General features: G+C 39.1%; 1 protein-coding gene across 6 annotated transcripts; it reads right to left on the bottom strand.

The window, feature by feature from the left end:
• Positions 1 to 787: 787 nt before the first annotated feature.
• Positions 788 to 22,318, bottom strand: ccdc136b (coiled-coil domain containing 136b). 6 transcript variants are annotated; one of them, XM_079454213.1, is made up of 10 exons: positions 22,194 to 22,318; positions 21,776 to 21,992; positions 13,808 to 14,107; positions 12,879 to 12,953; positions 10,635 to 10,946; positions 8,821 to 8,938; positions 8,168 to 8,435; positions 7,937 to 8,071; positions 5,351 to 5,465; positions 788 to 4,135 (listed from the first exon to the last, which is right to left on the bottom strand). In XM_079454213.1, the coding sequence occupies exons 2-9, from the start codon at positions 21,828 to 21,830 to the stop codon at positions 5,361 to 5,363; spliced, it is 1,368 nt and encodes a 455-aa protein (XP_079310339.1). In that variant the 5' UTR covers positions 21,831 to 21,992; positions 22,194 to 22,318; the 3' UTR covers positions 788 to 4,135; positions 5,351 to 5,360. The 6 variants fall into 6 exon arrangements, 5 of the variants coding, with proteins under 5 accessions (XP_079310339.1, XP_079310341.1, XP_079310340.1 ...); XM_079454215.1 differs by having other exon boundaries at positions 8,180 to 8,435; XM_079454214.1 differs by having other exon boundaries at positions 10,641 to 10,946; positions 22,194 to 22,308.
• Positions 22,319 to 24,189: the final 1,871 nt, after the last annotated feature.

The raw sequence follows: 24,189 nt of genomic DNA, 5'->3' as shown, positions 1-24,189 counted from the left end.
TGTTGCCCTTGTGACAATTCACCCCAGCCCCCCTCTAAAAGGCAGTACAAGAAAAACAATGTTGTAATTTTAGCACCCCGAATGACTTTTTACAAGCACATGGCCTCAGGTCATAGTGCTTGTCAGATGGAACAACCTGGAATCTTGTGACATTTGATATGTTGATATGGTTTAAGCATCTTATGACAATATTGCACAATTGGTGCACAACACAAAGTGGAGCAATACAACAGTCATGCAACTGATTTCATTCAACTAACAGTCAATGTGAATCTATTTCGAAATGTGCGTTTTATATGAATAAATGTATGGATTGTATATTTTGAGTGTGTAACTGTATAATGAAGGGTCATTTAGTTTTTGCCCCTGCTGTCACTGGTGACTAACCCATAAACAGGCATATGGTTTACTTTTACTGGAAAAGTAGGAACCCCCACGGACACCCTGTTGAGTCATACCCCCTTCACCCCATATCCATATTTCAAATTGTCCACTAAAAACCAACCATTCCCAAACCCTGACACCAAAAATAGTGTTCGTGTGCCCACAATGATGTCACACCCGTGACTCAGTACCTCAGCGTGCTGATCTCAACAATGATGTCACACATGCAATTCAAGCACAGCATTTCTGCAGCCTTGCACACTTGGAAAAGACAAAAGAAAAACAGAGATGGTCAAGTAATCAAAAACAAATCATTAAATGCATACAGATTTGTGGAACTCACACATCTTCAATCTAAAAGCAGTTGACAAATGACAGAAATAATTGATTTCATACATCAAATCAGGATGCTATTGATAAACTACTTTATTGTTGCCTGTTCATTTACGAAATATACATGATTAGCAAAATACTCAAACATTATATCTTTTACATAAATGCCCGGCAAAGCAGGACGACATACAAACATGTCAAAGACACCGTACAGAACAGTTACAATTACACGACCACATACTGTACACACAAGCAGCAGCAGTGCCACAACATCACATATCAACACTTCCATACATTTATTACTCTCCAGCCCCCAGTAAAGCTCCACTGACACATGTCCTAAACATGTCCTTCTCAAAACATAACTCAAACTGTGAGACAGAACAGAAGATAGACACTGGACTGGTTTGGAAAAAAGTATGGACTGTGTGGACTTAAATAAGCAACACATTTAAAATATTATCGAAAGACATCATAGCCTATTTGATAATGTGATCCATTTAATGGACCGACTCCTCTAAAACGCTTTACACGCTTGTGTAAAAACAATATTGGATTTTTAAATACAATTTCACTTAATAAAAGTCAGAGTTACTTAATACAACAACAAATCCTGACTTAATAAAACAACAAACAGAACACAAATGACATCAGCCTTTAAAGGTCTTAAACACAAAACAGACTTCAAATTGCAACATAACAAGCTGGAATTTAAACAACCATTTCGGGTGAGTTGCCGATTTGGAAAGTTCATGCTACTGTAGATCTATTACACAATTGTCACGTGTGCTAAAATCTAACACTGGTTTCTATCACTCTGCATGCAGATTCTCAACTGCAACGGACATGCACATATGCAGTCTGTAAATACTACATTGTTTACAAGTGTTCAGTGGCTTGCGTTCATCCCGTTCAAAACATAAAATATGCTCTTTATCTGACTATATTCATCAACATTAGTCGGCTACTTTTGATGAACAAATATAAGTTCACATTACCATATTAAAGTAAAAAAGCAACATTCCAAACAAACCAGTAACAAACCTCACAAATACCAAGTAACAAATACCAAATTTTTATTTTAAAGACAAAGAAGTCACTGTGAGGCATGCACTGCCTTATAGAAACAAGTCTAAGCATTGATACATTAAACACTCAGTTGTGCTACCATTGAGTTCTGAATTTATCAACAGGATAGTAAAAACAGCACTGGAACAAACTCTGGATACTGCAGCTACCCAAACAGTGAAAATCAGCGCATCTAACGCCATGTCTGAGAGACGGAAATCCACGCTACATAGAGATGCACCAATTCACTGCCACAATGCTAGTCAACTGTCAAGAAGCAAACATTTCTACTAGGATTTACGTTTTTGTGTGTTGTTAAAGCCTCTAAAACACCAGGTGAGGACAACTGGTCTTCATACAGTAAAGATTATACAGTAATAGATATTAACATGAAAGAACAACAGTACCTCAAGTCTCTTCATTTATCAAGAAATGAATTCTATCAGATATATTCATTTTCATACAAGAAAGTAATCTTGTGGTCCATACAAAGACTCCAAAGAAGAAGTGTCTGGAAATTACTGAGACCTTTGACATAAAAAGCTACATATGTCTCGTCAAACATCATTGGTTAAGGATACATCACTTCAGATATGTTTTATACTATCATAACTTTTTTGGTGAATGTAGGTTTGCATTTACACCTGTTCTTGTTTGCTACAGATTTGAATTGCATTGTGAGCAAAAGTTCCTCTCCGACATGATTTTATGACGGTGGTTCTCAAATGGTTTGCATCAGGACCTAGATTTAACATTGAGAGGCAACCAAACACAGTATCAAAACACTGACACTAAATTTTAAATAAACGCCGACACTAAATTTAATAACAACACAGGCCCAACATGCAAGATGTTTAATGAATAAATGCAATATTAAATGAATAATAAATTAGACAATACTGTAAAAGCTTAGCAACAGCAAACAAGTTTACATTTTAATAACTAAATTTATGTAGTTTTTCTCAGTGTACATGATTCTGTGATTCACTGCATTCAGAATAACTTTTTCCAGCTGTGATCCTATCAAAACAAACCTGCAACCCATATTGGGTCGTGACTCACCAGTTGAGAACCACTGTTTCACAACATTTTGGGCATTCTGTTACATCTTGCCTACATTGAACGTCAAGAAGAGAAAGCTCATTTGCATCACTATCTTTGCAAGACCATATTGATACATTATAAAAGGAGCAAACAAACCTTGTATTATATCATTGCAACAATGGAATCATGATACATTTGTGCTAGTTCATCACATGTTGCTTTCAGAGCTACAGTAGTGTATCGATTAGTCGGCGCTTGTACAAAAATAATCCCCAATCTTTATATCAGTCTATACGCACAAAATAAATTTATAAATATCATGTTTAGGAATAAACAATTTAGATACAAAAATATCTGTGTAGGTTTAAAGTAAGTCATAAGTGAAGAGCGTCTTTACCTGCTGGTATAATCTTAACTCGCCTCGTCCCCCTGAATGTCTAAAACTCTGGATTTGTTTCACCGCCAAAAACTATACCTTTCTTCAAATAATCAAATGAACACACAGTCTACTATACATTACGTTAGAATTATCTTGATAGCATACAGGTGCCTTGCACATTTTAGAGAGAAAACATGCCCTAAAAAGCATAAAGAACATTAGTTTTGCACCTAAACACAAATGACTGACAGTTATTGTGACTTCAATACAGTACAGAATTATTTAGAATGTCAGGGAAGATCCATTTAGTTTAAACAAGAACTGCGTGCTACTACCTCATTGAAAAGCAATGATGAGAAAAGCAATTTGCTGCATCCAAGCGCTGCTAAGGGACGGTTATCCTTTGGAATCCACTAAATAATTTCTGATAGACAGAAAGGTAAAATATGCAAACATTCTATTGAAAAGTAAAAATAAGGCTAATAGTTTCTGGAGGACAATTGAAATTGCCAATTGTCCATTAAAGTCGGAAAATAACGTATGAAACGGGGAGCTGGACCAAGTTCTGCTCCACAGTATCAGTGTTTGTAGCACTGCTGGTCGAAACAAATATGACTGTCTACAGAAGCAGAACAAAGCAGTTGAGACAGCAAACAACCAGCATTACTAAGCACAACAAAAAGCGTCAAATTTGGAAGCATCATGTTACTGTGCTTCCATATGACACGGGTGCACAACGGTTTCGACTCCCATCGGTGGTTAAATGTGGTCGAGGTGATCGTGTACCATGGGTTGAGCTGATGGTTGTGGATGAGGTCACTTCCTGTCCAGCTCTCAGGCCAGGGCTCTGGTCAAACAGGGAATGAGTAGAACTGCTGCTGCTGCCACGGCAACAACCATCACCAGGTTCCAGTCTCCCTCAATCTCCTGAGGTTAAAAGGAAGAAAATAATGACATGGGGCAAAGGTCACATGATATGTAGACACGAAATAGGATGTTTTAACTTAAAGCCCCCCCCCCCCTTTCTGTTAGCAACTTTTTCTAACAAGCAGCCATGATGTTTTCCTTGTACTCGATTATCAATACACTCGGCTAGAGGACACCAATCGAGGCAACAAGACAGATCTGGTCCATATTTTAACCATCTAATGCAGTTTTAATGAATCATCCAAGGGCTTGTTGTTTATTTTCAATAATCCGCTGTAATAACATTAGACACGAGAGCTAAATATACCCATCTAGAAACCTGGAGAGACGCAAAGCCAAGAGCAATGACCCAGTAAACACTCCAATCACTTTCACACATTCACTCTCCTGCATACTCCATTTCTGTCTTTCTCTTTCTCTTTCCATCTGGCGTTATGAGATTGGCAGCAAGAAGCACATGCCTGTCCGGGGAAGTCAAGCACTGTGTGTGTGCATTACTGGCTCTGGTCAGCCCTGCTGTTCAGTTGAAATAAGAGTCGTTTCGTGTTTTTGCCGGGATAATAATCTTCGGATAACTTCGGATATGTGAATATGACTTTTTGTCATGCGAGCTGATTTCAATGATGTTGATGAACGCGATGCGGTTCCTTTTTTAAAGCATCTCAAACATGAGAATGAAGATTTTTTTTGTCTACTGTAGCTACTAGCTATAGTACATAATTTGGCAATGATTAACATTACAGTTGTGCAGTTGACACACTTCAATTCATTCTGACAAACAGCACAATTTTGTCAATGCATGCATTCCCTAGAAATCAAACTCATGACTTTAGCATTCCTAGAACCACGATGACCCAATTCTGTCCAGAAATCAGTGCAAGAAATAAAGATAAATAAGCTGTCCAGAGGATTTTGTTTCGTTTTATCAGTAACACTTACGCAAAATCTTATCATAAGCATTCTACCCATAAATGCTGATCATTTTAGCATTTTGGTTCTGTTCTCGCACAAGAAGTGTATAAGAAGTGTCTGTTCTTTCAGACTGCAAAACTACTGTTGTAGACCATGTGCACATCCATAAAAAGGCCCTCATAAAGACTGTGGCAGTCAACAACAGTGAAATTTTGTCCAGGATAAGGTTGAAGTTTACAGTAAAGGAGGGACAAAAAATAGCTTGTCTCTGTTCTTGTAGAGAAAGAAAAGGCAAAGTCATACCTTTCCCCCTTTAGGACAAGAGCTCCATCCAGCAGCACCATATCAGGCCCATTATTACAACCATTCCTATGAAGGGTATGGAGAGAATAGGGGACTCAGACGAAGGAGTGGAGCTCTGAGGAAAAACACAAGGGGACGCAGGGATGGAGAGAGGAAGAGGAGGAAGAGGAAGTGAGAGAGACAGACGAAAAAGAATGACAGACGTTAAAATAAAGATATGGTTACACGTGGGAGGTTTGTGCACATGTCGAATAACACGTAAATTAAATATGGAAAACAATACAAAATTTAGAGAAAGTATGAGTGTGAGGATGAAAGGGATACCGAAACACAACCAGATAGAGAGAGAGACAGAGAGACAGATAGAGAAAGATAGAGAAAGATAGAGACAGACAGAGACAGACAGAGACAGACAGAGAGAGACAGAGAGAGACAGAGAGAGACAGAGAGAGACAGACAGAGAGAGACAGAGAGAGACAGAGAGAGACAGAGAGAGACAGAGAGAGACAGATAGACAGATAGACAGATAGACAGATAGACAGATAGATAGATAGATAGATAGATAGATAGATAGATAGATAGATAGATAGATAGATAGATAGATAGATAGATAGATAGATAGATAGATAGATAGATAGATAGATAGATAGATAGATAGATAGATAGATAGATAGATAGATAGATAGATAGCAATTTAAAAAGAATCATCAAATTTGTTTGGAATTTGATATAGTGCCGTGTGCATTGTGAGCGTATGGTTGTTTATGGCATGTATGTATATGCAGTGGTCAAAAAGCAAATGCAATGGAAGACCACAAGACAGCAGGGAAACAGGAAAAAACACCCAGATTAGATACACAGCAAAGATGGTTAAACACAAAATGGAAACCTTGTGCTCGATTCGAGCCTCTGGCGTACGAACACAGAGCCAAGGTTGCCATCTTGGCATTTAAAGATCCTTGCCCACACCGCACAGCCAGCTCAATCTGTTAAAGGAATGTTCCGGGTTAAATCGATCGACTGTGACAGACAAATCCTTGCACCATTGCTCCACAGACAGTGTACATGCAACTGTCAAATAGTATTTGCAAACTGAGGGACAAGACAAAACAGAGCACAAGAGCAAAAAGGAAAAAAAACTGTTTAAATTACTCTTTTGACTTGTGGCTTTACTTTTATTATTGCTATCTCAGTGTTGGCATTAAAGGGCTTTTACTTTAGGAAACTTATATTTTTGTTATAAATCAACATCACATCACATGAAGAACTTAAAGTAGCAATCCGTAACTTTTGGCCCCTTTATCTCTGTTTGAAACATTGCAGGTTACTTTATATAGCTTGACGTCAAATAGTGTCAAACTGACATTTCCCACAAAATTGTAGGCTTACCCCACAGCTCAAATGAGAAACAGTTATAAAAGCTCACCATCGCAGATCTGGGTAATGTAAAAAAAGATTTTGTTCTTGCTAAATAATTGATTATTTCTTATTATTTAAACCCCAAAAAAGTTACGGATCGCACCTTTAACTTGGAACATTCCTTTAAAGATCATTGGGTTTGTAGGCAGCAGAACAGTGTGAGTGAGGGGTTATCCACAATAATAAAGACCCCATGAAAGCCTGACCGATATTTACTTTACTGTGTTAATGCATTTTCTACAATAAACGAATAAGGTGGAACACATTTTTCTTTTTTAAGTAGCCAATAGCTTTAGTTAAGTCGCACCCATGATATATTCATTGGTTTAAAATCAGTGTAGTGCAGGATGAGTCATCAATATTTTTGTTCTGTTTTCCCAGAATTGAAAAGCAGTCATTTATATACATTTATAGAAAACAGTGATGGCCTGGCCAATATACATGGTCTAAAAGTCCCCCAAAATTAGCATTCTGGGGGCTCTTTGATTTCATGGGGTCTTTAAGCTACTACTATGGATGACGAATGATTGACAATGGGACACGATACTCAGACTGGACAGACTCTTTACTTGGAGAACTCTTTACTGTGGTTAACATTTGGAGTATCTACGGTTAAATTTATTGAAAGATCTCTATGGCGAATCATTTTTCAGTACAGGGGTTAGATAGACCTCTATGTCAGTGCACATCGTACAAACACAAAAGCAGATTAAAGAAGCGGAATTATTTCGCTACAGTGGATCAAGAACACTTGCTACGAGGTTTGACAAACACAAGACGAGAAAACACACACAGCCCAGAATCAATGTGTGTGACAAAAACATCCCAAGGTGAAACACAGACACTCGTCCGAGAATGGCAGAGTGGTTTAGTAGACAGGATGCGCTTTGAAAGACAAGCACTGCCGGCGCTTGATCCCACATGCAAACATTAGTCATGTGCAGAGCATCTTCAAACTATGACAACATGTAGGCTGATGGAGTCATGGTTTCATTCCGTTGAAAATATCTTTCCCTGCTTGCTGTGTGAGTAATGCCTGCTTGTGTAAAATACGATGGTTTATTTGAGGTAAGGTCACATTTCTGTCCACACAGTTCTCAAGTTCCTGATAGATTGTTGTGGATCAGTGTGTATGACTGATGTCCGAAGCCCTTTAGAACCCCTCACCTGAGCCTTCCTTCCGCCCAACCGGTCTAGCTCCGCCCTACAGCGCTGCAGCTCCGCCTCCAGTCCCGCCCTCTCCCTCTGGCTGCACTCGTAGAGCCCCTGAAGTTCAAGAAGCTCTCCTTTGAGTCCCTCACACTAAAAGAGAAACAGACATACAGAAACAAACAGAAAGTATGACAAAGGGATCTTTTAGTTTGACTCTACGTGTAAAAGTTTATAGATGTGCTACACCTCTCTCTGAACCTTTGAGGCTTTCTCCTCTGCTTGCTTCAGCTGGTCTCTAAGAGAAAACACTTCAGAAAATCCTCCACCCCGGACCGTCGGGGTGACGGGTTTCCCCTCAAACGAGATGTTCTTCTGGGTATAGGCGTCCACCCATTTTCCACCTTGTTCTACCCCCAACATGCTCACTTCGCTCTTCACCTCCTTTTCTCCGTCATTTTGTTTGTCATCTCCATCGTTCTGTTCCGTTGTTAAACTCAGATATGAGTCACTGGAGCTTTGAGGATAAAAAAAACAGGTAGTGGTCATTTATTATCCATAGATACATGTTGTGATATGCGTGTTAATCTGATGGATTTACTTTCTTATGGGGTTTATTATAAAATTAATATTGTACAAAGCAAAGCCTTGCATGTGTGTGAAATTCACCAATTCTCTCATCATCATTTATTCACACTGTTGGAAATTCTGATTAATCTTTCTCTCTCTCTAGAAGACTAGAAGAGGCGTATGTTCATATATTATAAATATTGTTTCATGCCTCTTTGAAAAACTTCCTATACTAAGTGTGCATTAAGACAGATAATGTCTAACAAATATAAAGGTTTGACTTTGAACTGTAAACTATTTGTGGTTGATTGACAGGCTGTGTGGCCAATCACCTGGCTCTCTGCTGCTCCAGCATCTCCAGTTTCTCAGAGAGCTGCTTGTTGTCATTTTTTAGCATCTGACACTCGTCCTTCAAAGAGCTACACTCCTCCATCAGTTGGTCCACGTCACCTGTCCAATCACAATGTAGATCAGAACAACAGCTGCGAGAGGAAACAACACTGACTATTTCAAGAATGGAATACTAGTGTATAATGTTTGTTATTATGTCAAATAGCAATGCATTACGTGACGATACACATTTTAAACAGTAATGCGTTCAAATTCCATCACATGACTTCATTATTGTAACTCGCAACTATCTCATAATCTTATCATTATCTTTCATCAATGTCTTCATTTTTGGCATTCTGATGAAACAGCGAGTGCATAAGACATTATAAATGACACCTTATTAATCTTCTGTTGCATTTCTTGCACTCAAATTGGAAGGTCAAGTTAAAGGAATCGCATTGTGGGTCAGTATTGGGATACTAGATGTATTCTAATAGTAAACATGCAAAACATACCGTGTGTAGTACCACAAACATACTGTACATATCTGTGTTCACTTTGGCAGCAAAGTTTGATTCAGTTTTTTTCTGACGAAAATGCAATTTAGTAGATGAATTCTACATTGCATTATTACTAAATAAATCTAATTTATTTGCAGATTTGACTGTTTTGTCCTAATTGACTTTACCTGAAAAATTATTTAAACCAGGTCAATACATTTATTCAAGATATGGCCAAGAATGTCATACACATAGACGTGAATGGGGGAGATGGTTTTTTTTCAAATAAAAATTAACAATCCCGTATAGATTTCTCCATTCATTTGAAAGTTTTTACAATCTATGTGGGGTGCAAAAACCATTAGCCTCCCGTTACTTTTTGACAATTCGGCATGGAAATATATTTGAGGGATTGCAAAAACTTTCTTGTCAACCATTGATTTTTGCTAAAAACTTGTGGTGTGTTGTACACTAAAACAGATTTATGCGCATAAATAATGTGCAACATCTACAGCAGTGACAAATGACATATTTCACCAGAGGGCTGTAAATACACAGCAAACCCTGCAACTAGTCTCCATGGAAAAGATCATCCGTGCCTCAGCAGTTTGACCTGTCAATCAAGAGTCCTTTTTCTCCATCCCCCATAATGCAACATTCACCCCCAAGAGCATTGCCTTCAGTCTGGAAGTATTCTCACATTCGCAAACAACTCTTTTGCATCTGCATATCGACAGCCGATTTGTATATGTGATGTAAATAAATACCCATCAGAAACGTGTGTACTGATAAACAACTTTAATTTCCGAACCTCTTCTCCTCCGGCATCTGACCCCAGATGAAAAGCAAGATGAACACATTAACCAAAGACTTTAATGTCCTCTTGTTTTGTGATACACACTCAGATTCAAGTGTAATACACATTTTTGTCAATTCAAGTGCATTCTGGGTAAAGCACAACCCATATGTAACTTTTAAGTCGTGTTTGGATGCGTTTAATCAGGGCGACAGTCAACGGTGAAGAAAAGTAGATGACAAACTTGTTATGTTGTATACGTCTTATTTATCAAATAGTTGAAACGAGGTTGTGTGATATAAAGAAAAGTCTCGCTGGAAAAATATCAGCTGGCTAACATAACCTTTTTTTATCTCAGTGAGGCCTTCTGGTGAGTAAATAATTTTCTGTCCCTCACACTTTCCTAGATTTGAACATTTTCACTAACATGTTATTTGTTTGTTTATTAAGCTGTTTACGTCATAAGGACCACTGCCGTGTTGCTCATATGAACAATAAGACTGTCTTGTATACGTACCCTCACCTCCGGCTTTCTCCCGCTCCTCCCTGCACTGGCTCTTCATGCTGATCTCGGCCCTCAGCGTGGTCAGCTCCAGCTCGTACTCCTGTGTGGTTCCGCGCAGACGCCCCAGCTCGGCGCGCAGACGGCACAGCTCCTCCTGCAGCAGAGCGATGTCATTTTCCCGCTCGGCTGCGGCCTCCTCCGCCGCCTGCTGGAGCTCCTGCACCTCTTCCTGAGCTACACGCAGCTCCCCCTGCGCCTCCCAAAGCTCACTGGCCTTCTCCTCCTCCAGGCTGTCCAGCTCCTCCTGCACCGAGCGCAGCTGGGCTAGGGGTCAGAACATTACAGGTGAGAGAAGACAACATTTAAAGGAGACACATTGGAGAGTACTAGTGGTTTATATGCAGACTTAAAGGGACACTACACCCAAACAGTTTAATTCTGTCATGAATTACTCGCCCTCGGGTTTGTTCGGATGAACAGAAAGAAAGATATTGGGACGAATGTTAGCAACTGACAGCCGACAACCGTTGACAACCACAGCAGGATCTCTTTGAGCAAGTGTCATTTAATTGTAAACAAAAAGTGTTGTAATATAACCAAGTTCAATGTAACTAAAGTTCTTTGAACTTCTTTTGTGGAACTAAATGTCTCCACACCGTTCACTGCCATTGCATGAAAAAGCGCAATGTCCCTTTAGGTCTTTCATAATGAAATACAGTCATATGACACTGAGTAAATGAAAACAAATGAACAACAGAACTTTCGTTTTCGGGTGAACTATAGCTAAGTTAAATTAAAAATACACAGAAAGTTATTGAAATGCTGGAGGCACTTTGTAGCCTACTTTAAAGTGACGAAAGAGAGAAAATATATGAGAAAATTTAAAATAGACAAAACAAGCTGTCAACTTCCAACATCCATGAATCATTTGATTATATGAAACATCTAAGGATCTATAAAGATCTAAATCAACCCCGGAGTAAAAATCGAGGTCATCTGGAGTTAAGTCTTCATTTCACATCTCATTATAACAATCACTCGGCAGACCCAACCGTCGTCGAATGTCAAAAACGTCTCAAACTAACCACGCAAAGTGTGAATTTAACTTCTCTGGAAAACTATGATCAGTCTCGTTGGAAAAATGGAGCAACACACTTTGCAAAAAACCCTACAGCTGGCACCAGCTGTGATTAACTGAGCAATCTGTTTCTCTATCATTCAGCTGCGCTATAATAATCTGGCAGCAATTTGTGTTTTTCATATTTGTCATTCCAGACAGGCAGAGCAGTAAATGCTGGTTTACTTTGCGTCCTCACAGTTCATTTAATTTAATTAATCTGAAGTCACTTCACTGCCCAGCAAAGTGGAATCGCTGGGGAAATCCATCATCTCTCTATTCCCACTGCGATCTGCCCTTGTGGTGGCTGTACAACTCACACACACGCATGCACAACTTACTACTTGCACTTGTATTCACTCCATCAGATGAGGACGTGCAGCATATGCCACAGGAATTCTTGCTGGAACAACTCTTTGCGCTGTGTTAACTGACTGCATAATGTATGTTCTAATGGAAATAATCTCAGACACAAATCATTGGCAGATAACAGTTTTCACTGAATACAACAAGCCTTTGCGTAAGAGCGAAAATGCTCGGCAAGGCACGAAGAAATGAGTTTGACATTATCATTTCTTATACATGAATGAAGACAAAGCCATTATTCTGAATGAGGCGGCAAAGATAATTCCTTTATAATGGAATCCGGGCGTATTGCTTACTGCATGCTACACAGCACGTACTGTACACTACCTTATATTTATCAATTGTGTGATGCCATATGCAGCATTCATCTATGTTGTAGAAAGAAATGGTAAGCTGTCGTCACGTCACCTCAATGTGTAATTCAGCAAAAGGAGCGCAGTTAAAATCTCAGAAATTATATTGTGTTTATGTCAGTCTGAAAATAAAGAAAAAGATCTTAAACTAATAGGACAGAAAATGTTGAAAAGAAAAATGAGCTCTTTAAATGATCAGCGATGGCAGTGATGGTGCGATATGACGAATGTTTATTTATTAGTGCTGGACACAGCTGTTATCCAACATGTCTCGCATACGGAGACAAAAACAGCTGCTTGATGACTCAGAGGAAACCAATCACAATACGCATGGCAGAAAATCATATTTGACAACTAACATTGTATGTCCTGGAGTACATTTTTGACATTGTTTGTATGCGTGTGTATTTACTGGGGTACCTTGAAGTCTTTGGATCTGTCTTGTAAAGCTTTCAGCCTGGTGGGCGCTTGCCAGACGTTCTTCTTCTAGCAGACCTACAAAGCAAAAGAATTTTCCTATCAATGTAACAGGTTGATGTATCGCATATTGTACTGTATCTTATGGCTATGGTGACTGTTTTACAATAGGTCTTTTTAATGTCTGTTTAATCCTATTGGCGGAGCTGCTAACATGTGACCTGCGTCAAACTATTTGTTTAATTTTGTGCTTTTCTAGCTTTAAGAAGGTCTCTCTTATTGTTTAGGGTTTTAAAATTCAGCTTTACTTTCAATTGACAGGTCTATTCAATACTTATTAATTTACATACAGAATGTTCAAATAAATCTCAAATGTTGTCAATCCTTTAACAAAATAACAAACGTAAACGAAAATTGTTAATGTTCTTGAAAATAAATCTATTATTTGAATTTCTGCATACATTTCTTTCAAAATATTGTGATAAGAGTCGCGAGTTCAGCATTGTGAATTTTATTGAGTCACCCGTAGTAAACAGTAACTCATTACTATCATAATTCTTGCTGCGTCCGGGTTACCGTGTGTTATTATTTTTAATGGGTTGTTATCTGGGAATAACGAACCTGCCAATGTCATGACTAGCCAATCAGAATCAAGCATTCCAAGGAGCCGTGTAATAATATCATTTAGCAACCATATCATTTAGCCAATGATAAGGTTTCAAATGTTAGTCGGACTCATAAACAAATCATTCAGACTGGTTTCGCATGTATGTGGCACAGTGACCCGGCGAGAGTTGAACAACAGGTGGTGTGCCGGTCAATGACAGCTGAGCATGCTCAGCGGGGGCTCCCCACTGATGATGTCACACCTCAGAAAACTCCCACACGGCTATCATTAGCACTAAACGCAGCGAACACAAATGCATACTCACCCTGAAGCTCATTGTAGCTCTCCTCGTGTCGTTGTGACACTTCTCTGGTCTCCTCCAGCTCCAGCAGCAGCTGCACCACCTGCGATCTCAGAAGCTCCAGCTCGTCTTCCTCGTCCGTTCCTGTCTGTTCCACCCCCTCCTCCATGACCTCCTTCTTCTCTCGTTCGTCCTCTTGCCCCTTCTCTCCATTTCCAACCTCCGTGTTCTTTTGATCTCTTTCCTCGTTCTCCTCCAGTGATTCCCGCTCTTTGGCCGTCATGTCGATGCCTGGCCGCTCTGTTTTCAGATCGCACACATCATCTGAGACAAAGAGAGAGATACATTTTACAGATGAATGATATATTAAATAAGCTTTAATGATGGGTTATGACCCTTGGGGATCTGTTACCTGGTGATGAGGCATTGCAAATATTAACCATTTGTTTGAGTTTGTAAAATCTTTTATTATTTTATGTATTATTTTTCCATTTATTGTAACCTTGATTATTTAACAACTGCTACATTATAGTTCATTATTGGAATGTCATTTTTCATAATTTAGACATGATATCCCACTATAACCTGCACTCATATTTAATGTTTTATTGTTTTGGCTGTAAAAAGTGAGATGTGTAAAGTCACGTCATCCATACTGTACTTTACTGTATCTACCTATAAATGCATTTTGGGTTTAACTTGCACTAATAATATCAGCTCATCAGGCAAAAGTCTAACGTTTAAGCATTCTCTAAATCATGCACTCATTTCTCCATTTGGAAAGGAGATGTGCAGATATGCATGTCCCAGACCCCCACCACCAACCACCACCTGTCGTCCCTGGTGGGCAGACGCTAAATCCATCCAGTTCAGCACCTTTATGACGGAACCACTTCATCACCTGCCGGCCCGACTCTCATCTCCCCCGGCCCCCAATAGACCTCCCTCAAGCAATCCAAACACCCACCCAGAGCCGACACGGACAGAAATGTCTGCTATTTTAAGGATTTAAGCCAAACCCACCTGCTGCCATCACCTGTTGTCTACACACAAATAAGTCAATAGCACGGAGGTGCAATATGCAAGAGACTCAGAGCGCCCTCTAGTGGCAGGAGTGTGTATAGACAGTAAACGAAAAACCCAAACATATTTATTTTTTCTTCTCCTTAAAAAATACTGTATAGCAAGCGCAGGTTAAAAAATATCCCACCCTCTCTCCATCTCCATCTTATTTTCCTTAACACCTTAACACCCTGACTCCCTTTTTTATCCCTGCAGTCTAGTTTTCAACATTATCCTTCTGTTCTTTACATGATTCTGTCATTCAAACACTCACCTGTTTTTCTCTGCTCTCAATTTCACACCCTCTCACCCGCCCCCTCTCGCTCACAAACATGACCCAGAAATTGAACAGGTGTCGTCTGGTGTGGATTTTGTCACCTGAACTTTAACTTCTGAATTCAGAGAACCGGACCATCTAAGCAGTCAGTCATTTATACATATTTGATCTCCCCTTATAAAACAAATAACACATTTCCTTCTTTTCTATATGCACACATTCATGGCCATTCAACAAAATCTTATATAGCCCTATTCACGTCTAAAATAGAAGAAGGCAACCTGAAATAGAATAATTCATGTTCAAAATGTACATTTTCTACCGTTGTGTAGGAACATCTTGCCTTACAAACAAGCCTGCGATCTGACTTTACACACCGCGACAGTCTGCCGTGCCAAACCTGACTAGACAATTCACCTCTCTGATCCTCTTAGATCAGATGCATGGGAGGGATTAACAAAATCTGTCGGCGCAGAAAATAAAGTCTTGCCAGATTTTCCTCCCACAGAATTTTTCTTTTTGTGTGTTTTGTGACCATATTAAAAATATGGGTTTGCAGTGCAAGAGAGGGGGCCAAAATGAAATTCTTATATGTTTAACAACACTACACACTGTACACGTCCGTGACTGACAGAATGTCACTTACTGTTTAACCCAGATTCTTTATTTTGACAACGACTCCTCAAGGAAACAGACCAAGTTATGCAGAACATAGACCTAAAAGTTTGACTAATAGAATTTCTTCTATTAGTCTTTCTTAAATTATTCCCTGATTACAATGTGATGAAGAAATAAATTAAAGGAATAAACCAGACATCATTTATAAAATATCCAATTAATTTCCCTTTGGACATGAGGATGATACAAAAGAGATCATTTCAATATCATTAGATGACCAAATCTGGAGGACGTATTTGATGCCATTGTATTAATGGTCCTAAATGTTGCCGTAAAAGTCTCCTCATCATCGCAGAGCCAGAAAAGTATGGTTTTCATGATTCGCCCGAGTTCTCACAAGCTAAGAGGATTAATATCATTCCGGTCACAACAAGTGTGGCTTTGGGCTTGGCCTGTGGTGCCGGTGGAGAGCAAGCGCAATTTCTCCAGATAGGAAAAACAGCATCAATCAAACAACGACACCATTCAGATGCCAGAATGCCTCTCCGCTCTCGTCTTGCACACTTCCTCACTTGTGTTTTTTCCTTGCACAATATACTACTACAAAAATATGAAAATCCTCAATCGATCAGTGCAATTTGCTTTCATTAAAAGAGGGGTCATTAAAGCAGTATGAATAAACTAAAAAGCAGGAATTCATTTCTACAATAAAGCCTACTGTTCTCTCTTTTTTCTATACGTCAGACTGTACGCATTCAGATTATGATCTGCATATATGTCTGGCTAAAATCCAGATGGTGACATCAGTTTCCTGTTTATAGTTTTGCTCTCATTGCCATCGCTGGTCCGGGAACCACTACACTGACCTTAACCTCAACACACACATATATGTTTATATGCGCTTTGCATTTACGCACAAACTTTAACTAAACCTGCTGCCATCACCCCTCCATTAAACACCAGTCTAAAAATGATTAATAATCTTCATTCCTTTCATAGAAAAGGGCACCGTAGTTTAAGTTCAAGGTAAGAATTCTGCCAACAATCATATAAAAAAGTGAAGTTCAAAGTCAAAGGGCTGTATGAAACCTAAGACAGCTGTCTTATTGTCAATGGCAAAGAAATGACTGGCAACCAAACACACTGACCCCCATTGACTTCCATTGTGTGGATACAAAACCAATGAGACGTCTCTTAAAAGATCTTCTTTTGCGTTCCACGGAGATGTGTGTGTGAAGTGATACAGGTTTTAAATGACATGAGGGTGAGTTAATGATGGCAGAACTACCCCTTACAATAAAACGTTAAAAAATACACATCACAAATATATTGCTTTCAAGAACTGGCTAGATAAATCATAAAAGCAGGCTTTGATGTCTTCCTCTCTCCATGTTTTTCAGCTTTCGGTGTCAAGTCAAGTCAGGTCGCTTTATTTATATAGCGCTTTTTACAAATTTTCATTGTTACAAAGCAGCTGTACAAGAAAACATATTGACTATAAGCAAAACATTTAAGGTTATGCAAGTCAAAACAAAAAAGGTGAAAACACAGAAGACAGAAAAACACTCACACGCACAGGGACCATTGCCTAGAACCACACACCCAAGATAAAGAGAGAGAAACACAGGTCAAATATTAAACAGACTATAAATTCCTTCATGCAGTGTTAGTTAAATAAAACCTTAGTGTATAACACGAGTATATAACACCAGGACTAACAGAGACTCTTAACTATGCTAAGAATTTTCCTAAGAGTAAATGACATTCCTCCTCTTTATTAAAGCGTGACTGCAATGCAGTATGCTGTTTTCAACCGTAACCTACTTCCAAAAACAAGAACTATAACTATACTGGCATAATCAGTAACGGGTCGAAAATTGCACTCGTCATAATGTTAAACAGCTGTCATGATGTCAAGTGGGCTCATGGGGTGTAAGCTACAGGCTTCTATCTCAGGGAAATGATGAGGATGCTGTGTAAGTCTGCATTAACCACAGAATAAATTTAGACCACAGCACCCAGACTGAGAGGCTAAATGGTGCCTGTCTGTAGATAACAGTGACAGTATTGACTTAAAAAAAACACAATCTGTCTTTAACAGAAGATTCAGATTAACACAGAGAAAGATATTTGGAAGAAGGATAAACTACAATGGTTGTCAAAAGTGCTCGAAAACTGTTTGCTCTCCTACATTGTTCAAAGTATATTCGGTTTAGCTCAACAGAACAAAGAAGCCCAGTCTGACACTTCTTGATACGCATCTGAATGTGAAATTGGAAGTCACATCAGAAAAGATTTTTGTAAATAATAACTAAAAAGGATAACAGGGACCATTCTTGTGTTTCTTTGCCATTAAGGACAGCTTGCAAAATTGGAAAAAAAAATTTTTACTTTGCTTGTGTTCAAAAATGTTAGAATTAAATAGTTGACATTGCTATCTGTATTAAACAAACCTTGGGTGGCCCTATAACAATCCAAGTCAAGCACAATTTAATCCTCATCCGGTTGTAAAGACAGACTTCAAGAACATTACATTATCGCTACAATTACATTACATGCATTTGACAGATCCTTTTATCCAAAGCGAGTTATAGTGCATCACGATGTGTTTTTCCTGAGTATTAAACCTGTGAGCTTTGCTTTCCCTACACAATGCTCTGCCATCTGAGCTAGATAAACAGCAATATCTTTTCACAAAACAACACAATTATGATCGCCGCTCCTCTCCACTGTTGTGACACTGTAAATTATCTCTCATTAAATAATGACAACATACAGTAGCAGCAGAAAACATCTAACCAGACTTTGCTATATTCGCCAAGAGCAAGTAAATGAAATAAAACAATCCCAAATATATGCAGTCTCTGTTTTCCTGTTTCCGAGCATCACCGACCATAAGACAAGACGTTACAAAGTGTGTGTGCGTCCCTTACAATGACACCCACGAATGCACAGCACATCATTACACCGTAAAATAAGAAAGTAGAGCAATGTCAAAGTAATAAAGCAGGAAAACATTCATTCATACAGAGAAGTGAATTTGGTAAAGGGATGATGAGTGAGATTGTATTCGTTCCCAGAAGCATTAGAGTGCTTTAAATGTCTGCACGTAAGCGTGTTGGGTTTCTGGCGCAGTGAAGAGAACCATGAATTATTCACATCGGATTGGATGGCAGAAGAAAGGTAGAGAGGGAAGTGAGGGGGGCGGGAGTGGGAAGCAGGAATGAGGGAGTCAGTGGGGAGAGAAAGTTGCAGAAAGGAAGATTGCTGCTCGCTCTTTGTCTCTCTCTGACATACGCAAGGGGAGGGGGCAGGATGACGTTAAAGTTTGCAGGAGTTCACACGCATGCCTTGTTGCTATGGTTACAGCCCCGTGCAAAAGCCCTTATGGTTCTTGCTGAAATCTTTTTGTGCTATTAGCATACACATGTATTAAAACTTAAAGTATACAACATCTAAACAGATATTTAATGTACAACAAGATATTGCTAAAGGTTCTTTGTGTATTTAATAAACTGACTGACTGGTTCTGCAATGATATTTTTTATCAAATATACTAATATTAAGATGTTTTGAAAACGTTATATTTATGTTGCACAGATGTAAACTGAAGCTTAGCTATGGGAAGAAGCTTGGCAAATAAATTACAAATTTACAGTCAATGGCTACAAAATATTACTACACAAAAGAAATAACTAGTTATAAAATTTGAAACAATTGAGGTCTCTGTATAATTTCTTTCTTGCAAGATTTTTCTTTTTCTTTAAATTTATATGAATAAAACGATTGTTCCCAATACACTTTATTTTCCCTTTTGTCACATAATTAGAATCTAACCTAAAGGGCAATAAAAGCAAACATTGTACAAGCACCACATCCCTTTCAGACACTTTTTATCAAATACTATTTAAAACCACCTTGTAGCGTCCTAGCAAATATCTAGAACAAACTATTATTTTTGTAACACACCATATTTTGTCCCAAATTATGCACAAATGGTTTGCTTAGATTGTGTAAGATTTTCCCTCTTAGAATTATGTGCCAGGAAAAATAAGTAATTGATGTCCTGGAGAAAATATTAAGAGAACAGTTTGGGTTTCATTGGGTATTTGGTCATTTTGCACAACACAGGAATTTGAAAGAGAGACATACACTGTCGGAAAGAAAATAACCATGCGAGTCTCTGAAAGAAGAAGCTGAAAATCCCTCTCTGTGGACTCTTTGAGCGTTCACTCTCGAGAAAGTTTTTATTCTGTCAGTGTGTGTGGGCCCTCATCCGCGCAATGCATCTCGGCATGAAAAACTGTCTTGCTAACCGAACTTGATCTCACTTGAGAACAGCCCTTGAGATTCACGCCATCAGCTTTTCTGGAACCTTCTGAAGGACCACTCCTCACATCTGTGACAGGGCCAGCCTAAGCAAAGGGAGGACACTCGCAGAAAGGAGAAAAAGATGGGAGGAAGGAAAACTGGGATAGTTCAGCACAATTCAGAGGTCGACATATGAAAACCTCAAGAACATCTACACGAAAGCAAACCTCCACCATAACAGAATGTTCTGGGTTCAAAATAAGTTCAGATATATTGCCCTTAATAACTCTTTGAAGAAAATGCATTGATATAAATGTTTGCTTCTCTATAGGAACTGAGAAACAATTTGAAAATATTTCCAGTGGTTATTAACACCACAAAAAGATCGATAGGGTTTAACTTGCTTTGAACGCAACACATTCCTTTCAAAGAAGAAGAAAAAGACACGCTGCAGGCTAACCCTTCAATCTCTTAGCATCAGTTAACAGTGATATTTTCTGGGCAAACTTGCACAGACAAAAACCTGAAAAGGTATCAAATAAAAAGAGAAAGAAGCCTCCATGCGTAAGAGAAGTCGGTAACTGCAGCAGCAGAAACTTTAGAGTTCGACCGGATCCTGTGTGGGCGCTACAGCACCCAAGAATGTAGGCGACATGAAAAAGAATGTGTGTTTTCATCATCCGGGGGTGGACAGGGAATGCAAGTGGCACTCAAATAATGTGGAGCGTGTGGGTGTCTGGTGGACGGAGCGGAGACAACAGCATTACTGCTGTTTAAATCAGCTGGGCATTTAGAAGCAATTGTCATGGAAGCAAAGCTAAAAAGAGCATCTGTGCGCGAGTGTGTGTGTGGTAAAACCATCCTCTCCCTCGTACCCTCCATGCTGCCCGATCTAAGAAACCTCCTTCTATGTCTCCAATCTCTCCACCTACAATGACATATGTCCTAATTTACTGCAGTAACACGGAGTTAAAAGAAGTAAAAGAATAGTGGTGTGTTTTGTCGCAGGAGACTCGGTTCTTTAGGAGATGCAGGAGGTGGGAGCGATGCTTTGAAGATCACATGTGCCGCCGCTTTTGATCAGAGGCACAATCAATCCCAGTCCGTGTGAAAAACGTCTGTTTAAAACACCAAAGCTAATGCGAAAGGAAATCTATGATGTTAGATGCACATAAATGTACATTAAGGTGTCGACACATAAATTGTGTCTTAACATTTACATATGATATAGGAAAATAAGTGGTTGGTTGGGTTCCCACAATCCCTTGCGAAAGAATAAGTGAAAAATCAAATATATTCAAATATTCATTTTGATTCAGACAAAAAAGGTACAAATACAAATATTTGTATTAATATAATATAATATAAATATAATATTTTATTTAAAAGTTATTTTTTAACTAACTAGAAACCGCATTTTTTATTTAATAAGGTTTGTTGTTTTGCTACATAGGGTGTAATAAAAACTTGTTTTCTGACCAAGATAAACACAACTAGATCTGCTGTGACACATAAGTGCGTGATGATTCACAGACATTCTCTCTCTCTCTCTCTCTCTCTCTCTCTCTCTCTCTCTCACATCAAACAAAGGAAGCAGGACGTCTCCTCCCTCTAAACTTCAGCCTCACGGCAAAACCAAGAAGATGCAAATGGGAGAGAAAACGAAAACAATTATTTCCATGCATCCTAGCATGAATAAACACCTGTCTCCATCTCACTCGTACCTGCAGCATCCAGGACCTCCTCGATGACGGGCGGCAGACGCAATCCGCAGTCCATGGTTGCCGTGGCGACGGGCGTCAGGAAATGATCCAGGGTCGGGGGGGAGTCTACGGGGCTAGATATCCACTCCAATGAAGCAGTCGCAGTGACAATAAGCGCGCAAAGCCCTTGGAGAAATGTCAGTCTCCACACACACTGTAGCGCGACGGTCGATACATCCTGACACACAAAAACAAACAATATCATACACGCCTATATTAGTGCAACGTCCAAACAAACCAAATAAACTGATGCTTGGAGATGACTGAATCCTCTTCCTGTGCTGCTCTCTCTCGTCTCCTCCTTCCAAAACAAAGCTCGAGACATGCGGGCATCAAGGTCTCTCTGATATTTAAACACACACAGAAAGCATTTTCTTACCTTTAATGTGATCTGGTGCAATGACAGCGGGTTCCCGTCCCGTTCGCGCGGTGTCGTTTACTGCGCGCTCTCGACGGAGCTGCCGTCCCTCTCTCTCTCTCTCTCTCTTTTGCACACTCCCTCGCGCTCTCTTGCTCCCCCTTCATCGTTGAACCTTAAGTGATGCTGGGAGATTTTCTCATCCGTCAACTATTTTCTCAGACTCAAATACGGAAAGTTTTCTAAGTAGGTCCCTGCCGTCCATTCATATATTTACTTTGGGGCCATGTTAAAAGAATGAGAGAAAAACACTTCAACCATCACTAAAGTAACACACAAAAAATATAGTAAGCACGCATTTACAATAGTCGCACTGCAGGAACCATAGTTAACCATTATTTTAACACATATGTTTTATTATATTTGTACAATGGCCAAACGTAAATAAATAATAAAACCATTATTCATTTTTGTAAGGGAAAAGCAAAGGTTTATAATAATTAAGAATAATGAAAACATTTAGGATATCAATTTACCTACCCACAAAATACTACAGTTAACTGTATGTAGTGACTTCTTACAGTAAACACTATTTATATATAATATAACTATCATTATTATTTGTCGTTCACAATTGTCATTATTAATTATCTGTCATTATTATTGTATAATACATGTCTACACAAATGTGATCTTTTACCCTAAGTGGGCCATTAAAGAGTACAAACGTAATACGTCACATTAATCATCATTTGAGATAAAAAAAAGGAAAAGTCACAAACCTCCGGGGACATAAACATTTTTGATTAAAGTAAAAAAAGTCCTAGAATTTCAAAGGATGTAATGGTTATAATAGAAATTGTATTTGTTTTAATGGGAATTTTGTGAGCCTCTGTTGGTGAGATGTTATCTGGCCCATAGGATCGAACCACCATTAAATGCTACTGGAATAAGGAATTTTGTAATGGTTTTAATGGTAAACATCTGGGGATTCATAATGGTATTTGTAATGGAAACCAGTTTCTTTTGTAAGGTTTTTTTACTAAAAGCAACAGTATTTGGAGGAAACTTTAAGAGTCAATAGCAAAACGATCAAAAAACACGGCCGCCTGGCACAGACACTTTAAGCCTGTTTGGGATCAGATGTGGCAAACGTCCAACAAATATAACACTGCACAGCAATGCAAATCCCTGAAGTAGCCATCATTTTTTAACAAGTGACAGTGACATTTGGCATGAGTCGCCACATCACGTCAAGAGCAATTTGATGCTGTTGCTTGGCAACAAAGCGGTCTGCTGGATGGCTGCTGAAACATGGCCAAAAATGTTCCACTTAAATGACACTTCAAAACACAAAAGGGCATCAGCAGAAATGGATACACGTCCTGTACAAAGTGTAAGCTCAAGGTTATGTGATGTTAACTCATGAGTCAGTAAACAAGGCTCTAACATTCTCCCCTTTTTAGACAATCTAAAATAAAAAAGCCAATATGAATCAATATTATATCTCAAAGCCAGAAAACAGATAAGCACTCTTATGTGTAGTTCAAAAAACACACACAGAGACCTGTAACTTACGACCTGCCACAGTATAGAATTGATGTCCCTGTGAGATAAACAACACTAATTTCCTTCCAGTGTCAGTGGTTCAATGGTTCACAGAGCAAACACAGTTCTCACTTTCTGTCTCAATGTTTCAAACTGCATGGATGGTAATGAAACTGCCAGCTCCCAGATGGATTGCATTGCTCTGGGCTCTGACAATCTGTTGGACACGGTGACCTTGAGTCACAACCGGTTAAAAACTACAGCATCAAAACAACAGAAGATAGAGCATCCAGGAAAGTCCAGAACATCAGGAGGAAACACAACACAAGGGTCGGGGAAATGGGATCATGGGATGAGAGAGCTGATGCTATTCTGAACAACTCTGTTTATGAGAAAAAACGGCTAACAGGGTAGAGCGTGGGTGCCATTTTAGGTCACAAGATGGTCCGGGTTGTTTCTCTTCCACATG

The sequence above is a fragment of the Barbatula barbatula genome (genome assembly GCF_947034865.1).
Source record: "Barbatula barbatula genome assembly, chromosome: 4".
NCBI classification, from domain to species: Eukaryota; Metazoa; Chordata; class Actinopteri; order Cypriniformes; family Nemacheilidae; genus Barbatula; species Barbatula barbatula.
Note: the sequence above shows the minus strand (reverse complement) of the source record. Positions and strands in the feature narration are given on the sequence as shown.